Below are 15,837 nucleotides of genomic sequence, written 5' to 3'. Positions count from 1 at the left end.
AGTGGCTCAGACATTTGAGGTGCTGGCCTTCTGACCCCAACTTGGCAGGTTCGATCCTGGCTCAGTCCGGTGGTATTTGTAGGTGCTCAAATACGTCAGCCTCATATCGGTAGATTTACTGGCACGTAAAAGAACTACTGCGGCACTAAATTCCGGCACCTCAGCGTCTCCAAAAACCGTAAAAGAGTAGTTAGTGGGACGAAAGCAAATAACATTAAGTTATGACATTTACTTGGAACTAGTTTTGACACTGGTGAGAATCATCTCCAGCCAAATATGAGAACGGGCAATTGTAAATATACATATCGTTAAATCAATGTACATATAAACACTCTTAATATGGCAGATGTATCCCCTTGATTCGGCAGCTCAACGGTGCATTGTAGTCTCGTTCCCCGGGTCCCTCAGTATGAGAGTTGGAAGGTCTCGTTTCATCTGGTGGATCGACGGTCTATCGTTCCCGGATCCACCTTTGTCTATCGTCTCTGCAATCAGCCTGGGTAGCGTGCTAGTTGTCTGTGCATTAAAACATGTTCATTTTCCCCTGCCTTTATCTAATTTTCCCTGTGCGCTTTATTTGCTTACTGTCCTATAGCGCCCTTGGTTGTCTAGTCACACCCTATCCTAGCATTCAGCTTTGTAGTTTCAATTTTGCCCTCAATTAAACTCTCCTCTCTCCTAGTTTGGAGACTATAGTGGATAATTGCCATTACTAGTACACTGCCGTGGTACGGCCCCACTCTTCTATTGTTGTGTTGACTCTGTCACGCGCACAACCTTCTTCGTTGATCTCTGGATCAGAATAGAATGCACGTACCCTCGTCCTTCCTGTTATCATATCCGTGGTATGATTCTTCACTAGGAAAATCACTAACAGAACCACGGTAACGCTTTGTGTTGAATAGGCTTTGGTTCCCACGGTGTTATATAATGATTAAATTTGAATATTGACGCAGATTATTAAATTACACTATCTAATATCCGCTAATTATTTCATTTAGTGGTTGTGAAAATCTACGTTTTCTACCTTGGTTCCTTGTTTCCCTCCTGTTCGGCATGGTAAGATATTTATTGCAATTAGAACACAGAACAACGCGTGTAAAAATGAACAAACGTCACATCACATATTACATACACACCAACCGAATAATGCAATAAAAGACTCCACGGATACAAAATGACAACAATCCTAAAAAAACTCCTTGTAATACATTCCCTCCCCCCATGCACAGCAAGACTACTCGGCAACACAGCAGTTCGTAGAGCGAAGTTATCACTGCAAATTCCTCAAGCGACTGAGTAGTTCTCCCTGAAATGTAGGCCACCCACCGTCAGTATAGGAAAAAACTATACCGTATTAGAATCTTTGTTACAACACTCATGATTTTGTCCCGTACAATATCCCAGTCGTTCAACACAGACAATGTAGCATTGGAAACTGAGTCACATGGTAACATCAACAAAACTCCAGTCCACAAGTTGGGCACATATTAGGGGCTGCTGCGATCCTTAACTTGAAATTTCAAATTCAATTGTTTATGTAAGGAACACTCACTTTGAACCCTTTTCCGTGAATAACAAATCGGAGATTATCTTCACAGGTGAAATAAGGTATGCGACTTACTATTGCAGCACGTAAGAACACTCGGATGCCTTTTTGAATGCTTGGGTGATTGTGAAGACAGCAGCTGCTGTCAGGTCAGGGTCACCCTGCTACCGTATATGACAGTAGACGGTACTACCTGCGATTGTCTGGCCGAGGGTCAGGCGGCCAGTACCAAACCTGGCAAACTAGGGGAGAACCAACGGCTACGGGCAGATGAGCTCTCCCTTAGTGGGTTTGATGAAGCCTTTGTGTAGGAAATGACACATAAATTCATCAAGTTCGGGGCATTCTCTTGCCCTTGGGATGGAAAACTTTCCCCAAATGCGGATGAACCATATTTGGTCAACGGCATAGAAAGTCCTCAATGGTGGACCAGGCGTAAGGACAGGAAGTCCCTCCTCGGCTGGAATGGCGGACGAAGGCTGTAGTGACTAGGAACCCTTCAATCGTCTTGCATCGGCTTGCCATTAAAAACAGTTCTTAACACGTTCAGTACCTGCTTCTGAGCGGGACACTTGAATGCCTGGACCGGCCATTTTGATGCCCTGCCCGGCCCTCTTGACTTGCATCACTTAATACAATTTACGATTACTCCTAAACTATAAATGTTAGAAAAATGATACTTTGTGCTTACCACTAGTAAATATTTAGGGTGTGATATCTGGTGTGACAGGTTTCAAAATACGTCTAATTTTATACAGCCTATCTGTATTTTCGGCATAATGATTACTGTCACCGAAGTGAAGAAATGAAAGAATATGAAGGAAGCGTATTCGGAACATTGTATTAGAAAGTATTGGAGTATGAAAAACAGGGTCTTCAGTCCAGTACATTTTAATATCAGGATTTTGGACTAATCGGTTTCCACGATTACATGATCGAATTCTTTGTGAAAGGCCGCGGCTCCGCACTTATCACTTGACTCGCGTATAGATTGGTCTGCTCACACACATACTGATAAAATTCGTCGTTCATGAAAATACTCACGTAACTCAAAATATCCTGCTTATATTTTATTTGAACGTTTCTACCTGAATTCTCTGTAAATGGTGGAACGGGTGGACAATAACTAGGATGATATGTATCAGGCACTTAACTTTTCTCTATAGGCCTATCGGATTAGGGAATCAGAATTTTCTCGTCAGTCTCACTTTCACTATCTCAGTCTATTTCAGGAATAAGTTCATCACCAGAATAATCATTGTGAACAATACTTAATACTTTTTCTTCCGCAACAAACTTTGTTTTATAAGCCATTATACTACACCCGGTAAGAACGACATGCACTGCATTGAAATCTCAAGTACCGTCTTGACGCGCGAGGAAGTGCTGAGATATTCCCGCTAAAACAGCTAAGATAAACATAAGCCCACTCAACGCGACGGTTATCTCAAAAAGGTCAACCTACTTCCTGCCACAACCAGTACCGCTGACTAAGGTGTAAGAATGCATAGATGACGAATATAAACAGCATAGCTTCGCACGGAACATTAAACGCCTTACGCCGTCCACGGCCCACAGCATAGGAGCAAGCTTAAATGTCTTTCGCCGTCCACGGTCCGCAATGAGTTAAGTCATCAAGTACAGTGCGTTTGTTGAAGTGCACCAACACTCTCACTCTAAAGGAATCTCATGCACAGCAGTCTTCCAACAACAGATTGACTCTTCCAAAAAGTCCTGCGGCGATCAGGAAGTTGGGACGGGGGCAGGATTGTGATGTCTGGAGGCCTCTAGTGATAACTTGGCACGTAGGCGGTAGATGTGTGATCGGTCGTCTTGCTTAGGATTGTGGCTGTAGAGCAATTCGGTTGCTGCATCTACGACTGAGCAGTCCTATTTAGGGTCCACTCTGCTCAACTCACATGGGCAAGGGGCTAGCAAAGGTGCCCTAAACATAGTCAGCCACTTCTAGTACCGATTGGATAGCCACGTCAAATGGTATCACCTCAATGCAGTCGAACAAGAAAGAAATTATATTTTGCTACTTGGAACGTAAGAACACTTAATGATCACCCTTCAAATGAGAGACCCGAAAGGAGAACAGCCCTTGTGGGTAGAGAGTTACGAAGATACAATATCGACATAGCAGCACTTCAGGAGACCCGTCTTGCTGAAGAAGGTCAGTTGAATGAAAACTGAGCAGGATACACTTTTTTCTGGAAGGGTAAACCTACCAGTGAACACCGAACACATGGAGTAGGCTTTGCTATCAAGAGTCAGCTTCTCAGAGACCTGCAGGAGCTTCCAACTGGACGTAATGAACGCATCATGACATTAAGACTTCAATTAAATGGTGACCAGCATGCCACAGTAATTTGCGCATATGCCCCCACATTAGACTCTGATGATGACATCAAAGAAACATTCTATTCAGATCTGGATGACATCCTATCAAACATCAGTCAACTAGATAAAATCATCTTGCTTGGTGATTTTAATGCCAGAGTGGGAAAGGACCATAAAGTATGGAGTGGTGTCATTGGCAAGGAGGGAGTTGGCAGTGAAAACTCCAATGGTATTAGACTCCTCTCAAAATGTGCTGAGCATGGGTTGATAATCACTAACACCATCTTTCGCCAAAGGGATCGCTTCAAAACATCATGGCAGCATCCTAGATCGAAACACTGGCACTTCATTGACTATGTGATTGTCCGCAAGCAAGATCTACGCGATGTTCTCATCACCAAAGCAATAACGGGAGCTGATGATTGTTGGACAGATCACCGACTTATTAGATCAGTGATGCATTTGTCACTGTCCACCCAGAGGAGGAAACAACGGAAGAGTTCAGACATACTTTTGACACCGAGAAGTTTATAATACCAATATAATGGTCCGTTATTGGTCATTATAAATTTTCCAGCTAACTCATTCTTGGTGGCCTGCGTTTCCCCCTCGTGTGCTAAGTTAGGCTCGTCAGTTGGGACTTAGCACACCACCCAAGACGCAAGGCTAGTGCATACCATGGAGGCCACTGCATAGGCTATTTGAAGCCACCAGCAGTGCCAATGCACTATGAGAGCTATGTCTCATTTCCAAAAATAGATGCCTGCCTGGCCATCAAATGATGTAGATGTTGATTCCCATAGGGAACCTAAAATATTTGTCCTGAATGAGTAAATTTATAATACCAATATAATGGTCCATTATTGGACATTATAAAATTTTCCAGCTAACTCATTCTTGGTTGCCTGCGTTTCGCCCTCGTGTGCTAAGTTAGGCTCGTCAGTTGGGACTTGGCACACCACCCAAGACGCAAGGCTAGTGCATACCGTTTTTGGAAATGAGACATAGCTCTCATAGTGCATTGGCACTGCTGGTGGCTTCAAATAGCCTATGCAGTGGCCTCCATGGTATGCACTAGCCTTGTGTCTTGGGTGGTGTGCTAAGTCCCAACTGACGAGCCTAACTTAAGCACACGAGGGCGAAACGCAGGCAACCAAGAATGAGTTAGCTGGAAAATTTATAATGTGCAATAACGGACCATTATATTGGTATTATAAATTTACTCATTCAGGACAAATATTTTAGGTTCCCTATGGGAATCAACATCTACATCACCAAGAAGTTTGGCAATGCAGAAATTACTTCAAATACAGAGTGCTCCTTCATCGGACTTTGCCGAAGGAATATCAACCTGATGTAACACAACACTGGGAGAGTCTGAAGACCACTATTCAAGATGCTTGCAAAGAAACAGTAGGATATAAGACCAGAAAACATCAGGACTGGTTTGATGAAAATGATGATGAAATTGAAGCATTGATCTCAGAGAAGAGAAAAGCCTTGCAAGCATGGCGAAGGGACATGAACTCTCACTCTAAGAAACAAGCCGTAAATATTGCCAAAGCAAATGTCCAAAGAAAAACCCGTGAGCTGAAGAATGCATGGTGGACAGCAAAGGCAAAAGAGTTGGAATATCTAGCAGATAAAGATTCACGACAGTTCTTCCAAGCGACAAAAGCAGTTTATGGTCCCACCTTTGGGAGGAATCCTCTTTGGTCCAGCGATAAGAGTATACTTTTAAAAGATCAGCACTCCATCATGAATAGGTGGAAAGAGCATTTTGAAGACCTCTTGAACCAGGATTCGATTATCGATGAACAGGTGTATGATATATTAAAACAAGCTCCCATCAATGATGAACTTGGCTCCCCACCAACATTAGATGAAGTTAAGCATGCTGTCAATCAAGCAAAGCATCACAAAGCCTCTGGTCCTGATGGTATACCAGTGGAAGCTCTCAAAGAAGGTGGTGAGGAAGTGGTAGGGCACATACATGAACTGATTGTCAAAATTTGGAGCACAGAAGAAATGCCTCCTAATTTCAGAGACAGTGTGGTAGTTCCCATATTTAAGAAAGGGGATCGAACAAACTGCAGTGACTATCGGGGAATATCCTTACTGTCGTGCCTAGGAAAGCTTATTGCTCGAATCTTGGCAAATCGTATTGTACCCCTGGTGGAGAAAATACTTCCAGAGAGTCAGTGTGGCTTCAGGCCTTCTAGAGGAATGATATTCACAGCTCGTCAACACTGATATGATGGCAGCTGTCATTGGCAACGGCTCTATTGGAGAGCCATTTCATATCAATACCGGTGTTAAGCAAGGCTGTGTGATACCCCCCACTTTGTTTTCCTTGTATGTTGCCGCTGTCATGGAACTTGTCATTGATGGTCTCCCTCCAGGAATTCATATAAATTACGGGATGGATGGTAAACTTTTTAATTTGAGCCGTTTAAAGGCAGGAACTCGGACATCGTCTGCAGCATTAGTTGAGTTACAGTATGCTGGCGATAATGCTGTAGTAGCTCAGACACAAGAAGAGCTTGTGAGAATCCTGAATGCTTTCTCTGCTGCGTACAACAAGATCGGACTCTAACTGAATACCAGCAAAACACAGATCCTATACCAACCAGCCCCTGGGGAACGTCAAAGAGAGATCAATGTCACAATTGATGGAGTGAGCCTTCAAGTTGTAAACACCTTCCGATACCTTGGCAGCACCCTCTCATCAAGCGCAAATATAGATTCAGAAATCCAACACAGAATTAACCGTGCAGGAGCATCCTTTGCTAAGTTAAGATCTCGAGTTTTTGACAATCACAACAAAAATTCTTGTGTACAATTCTGTTGTAGTTCCAACCTTACTCTACGGATCTGAATCCTGGACATGCTACAGTCGACACCTTAAGCAGCTGGAACAGTATCATCAATTTTGCTTGAGGGGAATACTGCAAATAACTTGGCAAGACAGGCGCACAAATATCAGCATTCTTGAAGAGGCACACACCACCAGTGTAGAATTGATGGTTTTAGGACGCCAGCTACGATAGACAGGCCACGTAGTTCGCATGCCCAATAATCGTATTCCCAAACAAGTGTTTTACTCTGAGCTATCAGTAATACCAATATAATGGTCCGTTATTGGACATTATAATACCATATTGGACATTACAAATTTTCCAGCTAACTCATTCTTGGTTGCCTGCGTTTCGCCCTCGTATGTCCAATTACACAAATTGACCTGATTTTGTTCAAAAGAATTGTAGAAAACTCTTTGTAAATATCAAAGTGCATATGGTTGCCACACAATCGCTGCACTAAACAGATTTCCCTGTGCCATAGCCTCCGAACTAAAATAACGAACCAAGGACAGTTGAATATCTTTGCGGAATGTGTAACACATGTAATGCTCAGCAGAGCCATTAGTAGTTGATGATTGTTTTTAAATTATATTTGTACTGCTGTCAACGTGGTTTATCATTACAGACTTTTCCCTGTTTTTCTAACGTGACGCAGAGTTGTTTTTTTAAATGTTCTATACTTCAGTATTCTGGAATGCTTGTATGCATGTTGCAGGCTGTTCTTGGTGCAGATGCCAAAGTTGGAGAACTTAATGTGGTGCAAGTTGAGGCAATGGGATTCAATGGCAGTGTTAAGCTTCCGGTGTTGCGTCTGCAGCTTCCAGAGACTCCTCAGTGTCAGTTGGATCTGTCTTTTCCTGATCCTCCTGTGGCATTCACCTTAATCAAAGGAAGTGGTCCTATTAGCCTTATAGGAAACATTGGTATAGGTGAGTATGATATATGCTAGGAATATTTTAATAGACAGTCACAGGAACTTCCTATGAAGTCATGTATGGGAAGATTGGAATCCTGTAATAGGATACAGAAAGAGGAAACAACAAACATGAGAACAAGGGCTGTCTCCGCTTTTATGCAAATACAGTTGAACCTGCTTTATGTTGTTTGAGTCATCATTCCATAGACTAGTTTGATGCAGCCTTCCATGCCACCCTATCCTGTGATAACCTTTTCATTTCTACGTAACTATTGCATCCTACATCTGCTCTAATCTGCTTGTCATATTCATACCTTGGTCTACCTGTACCGTTCTTACCACCTACACTTCCTTCAAAAACCAACTGAACAAGTCCTGGGTGTCTTAAGATGTGTCTTATTCAGTCAAATTTAGCCAAATCGATCTCCTCTCACCAATTCGATTCAGTATCTCTTCATTCGTGATTCGATCTATCCATCTCACCTTCAGCATTCTTCTGTAACACCACATTTCAAAAGCTTCTATTCTCGTTCTTTCTGAGCTAGTTATCGTCCATGTTTCACTTCCATACAATGCCACGCTCCACACAAAAGTCTTCAAAAACATCTTTCTAATTCCGAAATCTATGTTTGAAATGAGCAAATTTCTTTTCTTAAGAAAGCTCTTCCTTGCTTGTGCTAGTCTGCATTTTATGTCCTCCTTACTTCTGCCATCGTTAGTTATTTTACTACCCAAGTAACAATATTCATCTACTTCCTTTAAGACTTCATTTCCTAATCTAATATTTCCTACATCACCTGCCTTCGTTCGACTGCACTCCATTACTTTTGTTTTGGACTTATTTATTTTCATCTTGTACTCCTTACCCAAGACTTCATCCATACCATTCAGCAACTTCTCGAGATCTTCTGCAGTCTCAGATAAAATAACAATATCATCGGCAAATCTCAAGGTTTTGATTTCCTCTCCTTGGACTGTGATTCCCTTTCCAAATTTCTCTTTGATTTCCTTTACTGCCTGTTCTATGTAAACATTGAAAAGGAGAGGGGACAAACTGCAGCCTTGCCTCACACCTTTCTGGATTGCTGCTTCTTTTTCAAAGCCCTCGATTCTTATCACTGCAGACTGATTTTTATACAGATTGTAGATAATTCTTCGTTCTCGGTATCTGATCCCTATCATCTTCAGAATCATAAATAGCTTGGTCCAATCAACATTATCGAATGCCTTATCTAGATCTACGAATGCCATGTACGTGGGCTTGTCCTTCTTGATTCGATCCTCTAAGATCAGACGTAAAGTCAGAATTGCTTCACGTGTTCCTACATTTCTTCTGAAGCCAAATTGATCTTCTCCCAACTCAGCTTCAACTTGTTTTTCCATTCTTCTGTAAATAATACGTGTTAAAATTTTGCAGGCATGAGATACTAAACTAATGGTGCAGTAGTTTTCACACCTGTCAGCACCGGCTTTCTTGGGAATAGGTATAACAACATTCTTCCGAAAATCGGATGGGACTTCTCCTGTCTCATACATCTTGCACACTAAATGAAATAACCTTGCCATGCTGGTTTCTCCTAAGGCAGTCAGTAATTCAGAGGGAATATCATCAATTCCAGGTGCCTTGTTCCTATTTAGGTCACTCACAGCTCTGTCAAACTCTGACCTCAAAATTGGGTCTTCCATTTCATCAGCATCAACAGCCTCTTCATGTTCCAGAACCAAATTATCTACACCTTTACCTTGATACAACTGTTGGATATGGTCCTGCCATCTTTCTGCTTTGTCTTCTTTCCCTAGAAGTGGCTTCCCATCTGAGCTCTTAATATTCATGCACCTAGATTTCCTTTCTCCAAAGGTTTCCTTGATTTTCCTGTATGCAGCATCTATTTTTCCCAGGACCATACAGCCTTCGACATCCTTGCACTTCTCCTTCAGCCATTCTTCCTTAGCTACCTTGCACTTTCTATCCACTTGATTCTTTAATCGCCTGTATTCTTTTCTGCCCTCTTCATTTCTAGCACACTTGTATTTTCGTCGTTCATCAATCAGGTCCTTCTGAGTTATCCACTGATTCTTAGTTGATCTTTTCTTCCTTCCTAACATTTCTTCAGCAGCCTTACACTTCATTTTTCATGACTCTCCACTCTTCCTCTATAGTGTTTCCTTCAGCCTTTTCATTTAGTCCTTGTGCAACATGTTCCTTGAAACAATCCCTCACACTCTTTTCTTTCAACTTGTCTAGATCCCATCTCTTTGCATTCTTTCCTTTCTTCAATTTCAGATGGCATTTCATGACCAACAAGTTGTGGTCAGAGTCCACGTCTGCTCCTGGGAAAGTTTTGCAATCCAACACCTGGTTTCTGAATCTCTGCCTAATCATAATGAAGTCTATTTGATACCTTCCAGTGTCTCCAAGTCTCGTCCACGTATACAGCCGTCGTTTGTGGTGTTTGAACCAAGTATTGGCAAGGACTAAATTATGATCTGTGCAGAATTCAACCAGCCGACTTCCTCTTTCGTTCCTTTGTCCCAATCCGAATTCTCCTACTGTACTGCCTTCTCTTCCTTGGCCTACCACTGCATTCCAGTCTCCCATCACAATTAGATTCTCATCACCTTTTACATATTGTATTAAATCCTCTATCTCCTCATATATTCTTTCAATTTCTTCATCATCCGCTGAACTAGTAGGCATATAGACCTGCACTATTGTGGTGGGCATTGGTTTGGTGTCTATCTTGACAACAGTAATTCTTTCACTATGCTGGTAGTAGTAGCTTACCCGCTGCCCTATTTTCTTATTCATTATTAAACCAACCCCTGCATTTCCCCTGTTTGATTTCGTGTTGATAATTCGGTAGTCGCCTGACCAGAAATCCTGTTCTTCCTGCCAGCGTACTTCACTTATACCAACTACATCTAACTTTAGCCTATCCATCTCCCTTTTCAGATTCTCTAACCTACCACAACAATTCAAACTTCCAACATTCCACGCTCCGACTCGCAGAATGTCGGTATCCATCTTCCTGATGGACCCCACCCGGAAATCCGAATTGGGGACTAGTTTACCTCCGGAATATTTTACCCGGGAGGAAGCCATCATCAGTACATCATTCATACAGAGAGAGCTGCATGTCCTCGGGAGTTAGTTACGGCTGTAGTTTCCCGTTGCTTTCAGCCGTGTAGCAGTATCAACGCAGTTGAGCCATGTTGAGTATTATTACAAGGCCGTATCAGTCAATGATCTAGACTGCCGCCCTTGCAACTACCGAAAGGCTGCTACCCCCCTTTCGATGAACCATTCGTTAGTCTGGTCTCTCAACAGATACCCATCCGATATGGTTGCACCTGCGTCTCGGCTATCTGCATCATTGGGACACGCAGGCCTCCCCACTGCGGCAAGTACACATGGTTCGCAACTCTATTCTGCGTAATTCGTACTTGTACGTAATTTCCTTTAGGTCCCGGCAAAATGTAATTTAAAGGCGTGTTATTTAAACCTTATTTATACGTAATTCGCTGTTATACGTATTAAGTGTCAGTGAAATACATCTGAGTTTTGCGAATTGTAATGAGCACGTGTTTTTTAAAAAGAAACTACTGTATTTACGAAGTTTCCACTTTGTCGGTGAAGGCGGAAGTAGAGCGGTCTCGTTTCGGTGTTGAAACAGAACACAGAGTTTCGCCGAGTGACATGATCGACACTTACTTATTGGCGGTTTAACAAATGCCAACCGATCGAGTCCTCTTCGCGCTCTATCTCGCTCCTCCTCTACCTTCGTCGTTTTTGACAATCACAATGCCGCCCAAGATTAAGTTACATTACAAGGAAAGTGAGCGGTTTCGGTGCGGAAACAAAAGAAAATACGGTAAATTTGTTTGAATATGAGAATTTCTTTCGTGGGAACAACAGAGAAGTAAAATGTCCACGGTGCCGGTACGTGGTGTTTACTGTTGAACAGTAGTTTTGTCACTCAGTTGCTTTTGATTAGCGATGGAGAACAGAAAAAGGAAAAGTTACACCCTAGATGAAAAAGTAAAATTTATACGAGAAGTGGACGCTAATCCACACAAAACAAAAAGTGAACTTGCTTCAGACTTAGGGATTGCTTATATAACGCTATGTACCGTCATCAGTAAAAGAAACGCTATTTTGGACGAGTTCTCTGGGTTCAAAATCAGCAAAGCGCAGCCGCCAGCATGAAGGAAGTACGTAGATTTGGAGAAAGCACTTTTCACATGGTTCCTGCAAAAGCGGGCTGCAGCTCTACCAATTAGTGGCGACATGCTGAAGGCAAAGGCGATAGATTTAGCTAAAAAGATGAGTATCACTGCTGATTTCAAGGCTTCATCAGGATGGTTGCAAGGATTTAAAGATCGTCATGGAATCACAGGGAGAACAATTTGCCGTGACTCAAAAGCTGTGGACGACATCGCGATGCAACACTGGAAAGAAGAGGTTCTGCCGGGTATCGTAAGCAATTATCAGCCTCCAAACATCTACGATTGTGATGAGACCGGCCTATTCTACAATCTCCTTCCCAGTAAAGCATTAGCGGAAAGAGGTGACTCATGCCATGGAGGGAAGAAAAGTAAAATTCGTGTAACAGTACTCCTCGCCACCAATGCAGATGGATCTGATAAACTTCCTCCACTTGTGATAGGTAAATCGAAGAATCCGAGGTGTTTTAAGGGTCCGAGAACAAACCCTACGGAATATCAATCCAACAGAAATTCTTGGATGACTATGCTTCTAATGGAACAGTGGTTGAAAAAACTGGATATTAAAATGAAAAAGAAACAGAAGAAGATCCTTCTTTTTATGGATCGATGTGCAGCACATCCACCTCAAATCGTTCTGGAGAATGTCCGAGTGGAATTTTTCCCTCCAAACTGTACCAGTGTTCTACAACCGCTTGATTAGGGCATCATTGCAAATTTCAAAGTGCATTATAGAAAAATGCTGGTTCAACATTTGATAACACTGAGTGATGCAGGAAATGAACCTCTCTCCATTAATTTGCCTGGAAGCAGGTGTCATCCTCCACAATCAGCAACTGTTTCCCCAAAGCTGGTGTCTTACTAGAAGAGTCTGCCTCCAATGATGATTATGGGGACGTAGTTTTGTCTGGCAATGAGCTAACGCTACCGGAGGGTGTAGAATTCGATACTTTTGTGCATTTTGATAATAATCTGGCTGTATGTGGAGAACTACCAGATGAAGACATTATTGCTGATGTATGTCAACACGCGGTGGTGATCGACCAGCTACAAGCGATAGTGACAGTGATGGAGATAACGAATCTTGAAACACCTCAACTTAGTGAAGTGTTAAATGGAATCGATGTGTGTAGGCGTTACATCAGTGCGAAAAGTTGTAGTGAAAATGCTTTGAATTCCTTACTAAGTTTGCAAAAGGAGGTTTATACTCTCAATGCAAGAAAAGTGAAACAAGCCAAACTATCTGATTTCTTTAAGGCTGGACCAAGTTCAAAATAATATTTTCTGTCTTAATGAATTTATTATTTGCAAGGATTTACCCATGCAGGTCTATTCCATTGGTTTTTGAGTAAATGTATTTATTAGCAAGGATTTACCCATGTAGGTCTATTCCATTGGTTTTTCAGTAAATACGTGGTGTATTGTGTAAGTCTGATTTCTAAGTAATTCTCAGTTACAAGTAGATATTTCTCTTCCCTTTGATATACGTATAAGTCAGGTTCAACTGTATCATCAAATAATTGCCCTGTCTCATTAATCTGTTTTATATCAATTTCTTGTTGGTCCCTAATGAGCTTGTTTCTTCCTGGTATGAACCCATTTTTGCGGCCACATTGACAGATGTTCAATCTTCATGTGGGAAATGTTATTGGGAACTTGAACTATATACATTGCTACCAATTGTGTTTCAAGTTGTCAGCAATGTCCAACATCTGGGCGATTTACACAGGTTTCATGTGTGGTTAGCATCCTTTTTCTCAAACTTCAATTTGTCATAATTTGCAAACTGTCTAGCTTTCTTTTTCTCCATAACTGAATGTCCTGCCAACCACCATGTGTAAATACAGTAGGTCTAATTTATCTACGTTGTGACACATTTCACTTCTGAACTGTGACACGATCCAAACAACCATATCAAAGACTGGCTTGGGAATTACACTACCTGTAGGCTGACACGCAACCACGTAATGAAGTTCCCTGCCAAATTGTTGCCCAGGCAAGTTGTTGCTGGCCCATCGTGTGCACGATGTAGCAGCGGATGCTAATTTAGGTTTCTTATGATGAGAGTTACGAACATGTTAGTGGTGTAAATGTGCTTGCCAGGTTTCTTTAGCATACCTTTCATAGGACATGGCATGGGACTTCGGGAAAATGGCGTAATAACCAGGAATACTCTTTAGAGGGAGACATTTTAACCACCCTCCACTGTATAGGGTTGTATCAGCAGCTCACTTATGTGTAGGAAGTGTTCATTATATTCATCCCATAGAGGTGTCCCTAGCGCTGAGCCGCTTACGAACAAGTTTTGTTGCCTCGGTGTGTATTATCTTGATGTTTCTTTGGTTTATTGTGATATCTCAAGCCGTCTCTATTCAGTTTTGATTCGGCTAATTTATAACTGTTTTGGTTAGTCCAAATCAAAGTTAATAAACAATGTTAATGAAAACATTTCTCAACATGTTAATAACCTTTGGTTAACAAACTTCAACATTGTGTCCACACCAAAATAGGTGTTTGTGAGGTTCCAATGGATTGGGTCAGGAAGAAGAAAATACAGTTGCAGCTTTCATTATTTTAGAGAATACAATTAGAGAAAAGCGCATACCACAAAATTTGGCAGAGAAAAGTGCCAGGAAGGCAAGTAGAATTTAAGTTCGGAGAGAACATTTACGTCAGAACTTTTAATTCATAATGCAGCAGGCTTTGAAGATTTTCTTGAGAATGTGTCAGGTCTGATATCATAATTGTGATAAAACCTTCAATAATAATAATAATAATAATCGTATGGCCTCAGCTGCCGTGTGCAGACATTTCGATTTGACGCCATCTGGCTGTCTGCTCGTCAATTTCGACGTTCCGTTTTACTCTAGGCCCACTAGATGGCAGACAGAGTAAACCGGATCTCTCTTGGGCGTCTATGGCTGAGATTTAATGAATTTTGTCCGGTAAACACCAAATGTGTCACCAGAGATCTTCTACATGCCGAAATCGTGTGACATGGAGTATCGAATGGACTTTTTTCCGCCCTTCAAAAATTCGACTACCTCTGCCGGGTTTGAACACGCTATCTTGGGATCCGAAGGCCGACACTCTACCACGGATCCACAGAGGCAGCTACCTTCAATAATCATTGTTAATATAATAGATCAAATAATAGAAGAAATTTTGTTAATATATTAATGTTTTGTGTCCCTGGATGTATAACGTCCATATACCTATCCTTCTTATATTTTAGCATGCTCAGTTTACGATGAATAAGGTACCATTTGACAGGATTTTTAACTCCTCAGCGTCGCAGCCTTTTGAAGAGCTTCCTACCCCGCGGCCGGATGATATTTCAACTACGCGCGACTGAAATACACTGATCCACTTAAAGCGTTATTACAAGTATAAGAGTAGCCTGGTATTCATGAAATTTGGAATTCCTTATGACAGAACTATGTACGTGCAGATAATTACATAATTGTTTCACATTTCCTTAGTAATTTATTAATTTAGTTCCATGTGATAGAGTTCGAAGCACTCTTCGAGACAGAGACCCAAGTCACTCCTGGCAACAGTACACTGACGTCTTCTTTTTGCCGTGTTTTGAATACACGATACAACGACTCTGAGGTTTGGATTTCTCACTCTTGAGTGCTAATTTGATAAAATGTCTTTCCTGCAACCTTGGAACTGTATTATCTAATGCGCGCCGTCCTTGAATATTTCGTTGCCCGCCTGAGGGAGCGTATTTTGTAAACAAACCTTTCACCAGCTGAACCCGATTAGGTAATTGCTCAATATTTGTCTCTGTGACCTGTGTGAGTATTATTAGAGATTTTAGCAGTCATAATTCACTGTTGAAAACTTCCTCTTGACCTGTATAATTATCTATAGCAGGGATGGCGAACCTATGCCACGCGTGTCACTAGGTGACACGCGAACAGGATTTGGGTGGCACG

General features: G+C 41.8%; 1 protein-coding gene across 2 annotated transcripts in view; it reads left to right on the top strand.

Moving 5' to 3' along the window:
• The window catches only part of LOC136877204 (nucleoplasmin-like protein), a 177,303-nt gene that overhangs the window by 50,477 nt on the left and 110,989 nt on the right, over positions 1-15,837 (top strand). For both annotated transcript variants that reach the window (XM_067151030.1, XM_067151029.1), the window contains exon 3: positions 7,469-7,682. In XM_067151030.1, coding sequence (XP_067007131.1) covers positions 7,469-7,682 — 214 coding nt within the window. The remainder of the gene's footprint in view (positions 1-7,468; positions 7,683-15,837) is intronic.

Source organism: Anabrus simplex, chromosome 7 (genome assembly GCF_040414725.1).
Source record: "Anabrus simplex isolate iqAnaSimp1 chromosome 7, ASM4041472v1, whole genome shotgun sequence".
Taxonomy (NCBI): domain Eukaryota; kingdom Metazoa; phylum Arthropoda; class Insecta; order Orthoptera; family Tettigoniidae; genus Anabrus; species Anabrus simplex.
This window is presented reverse-complemented; position numbering and strand designations above follow the sequence as displayed.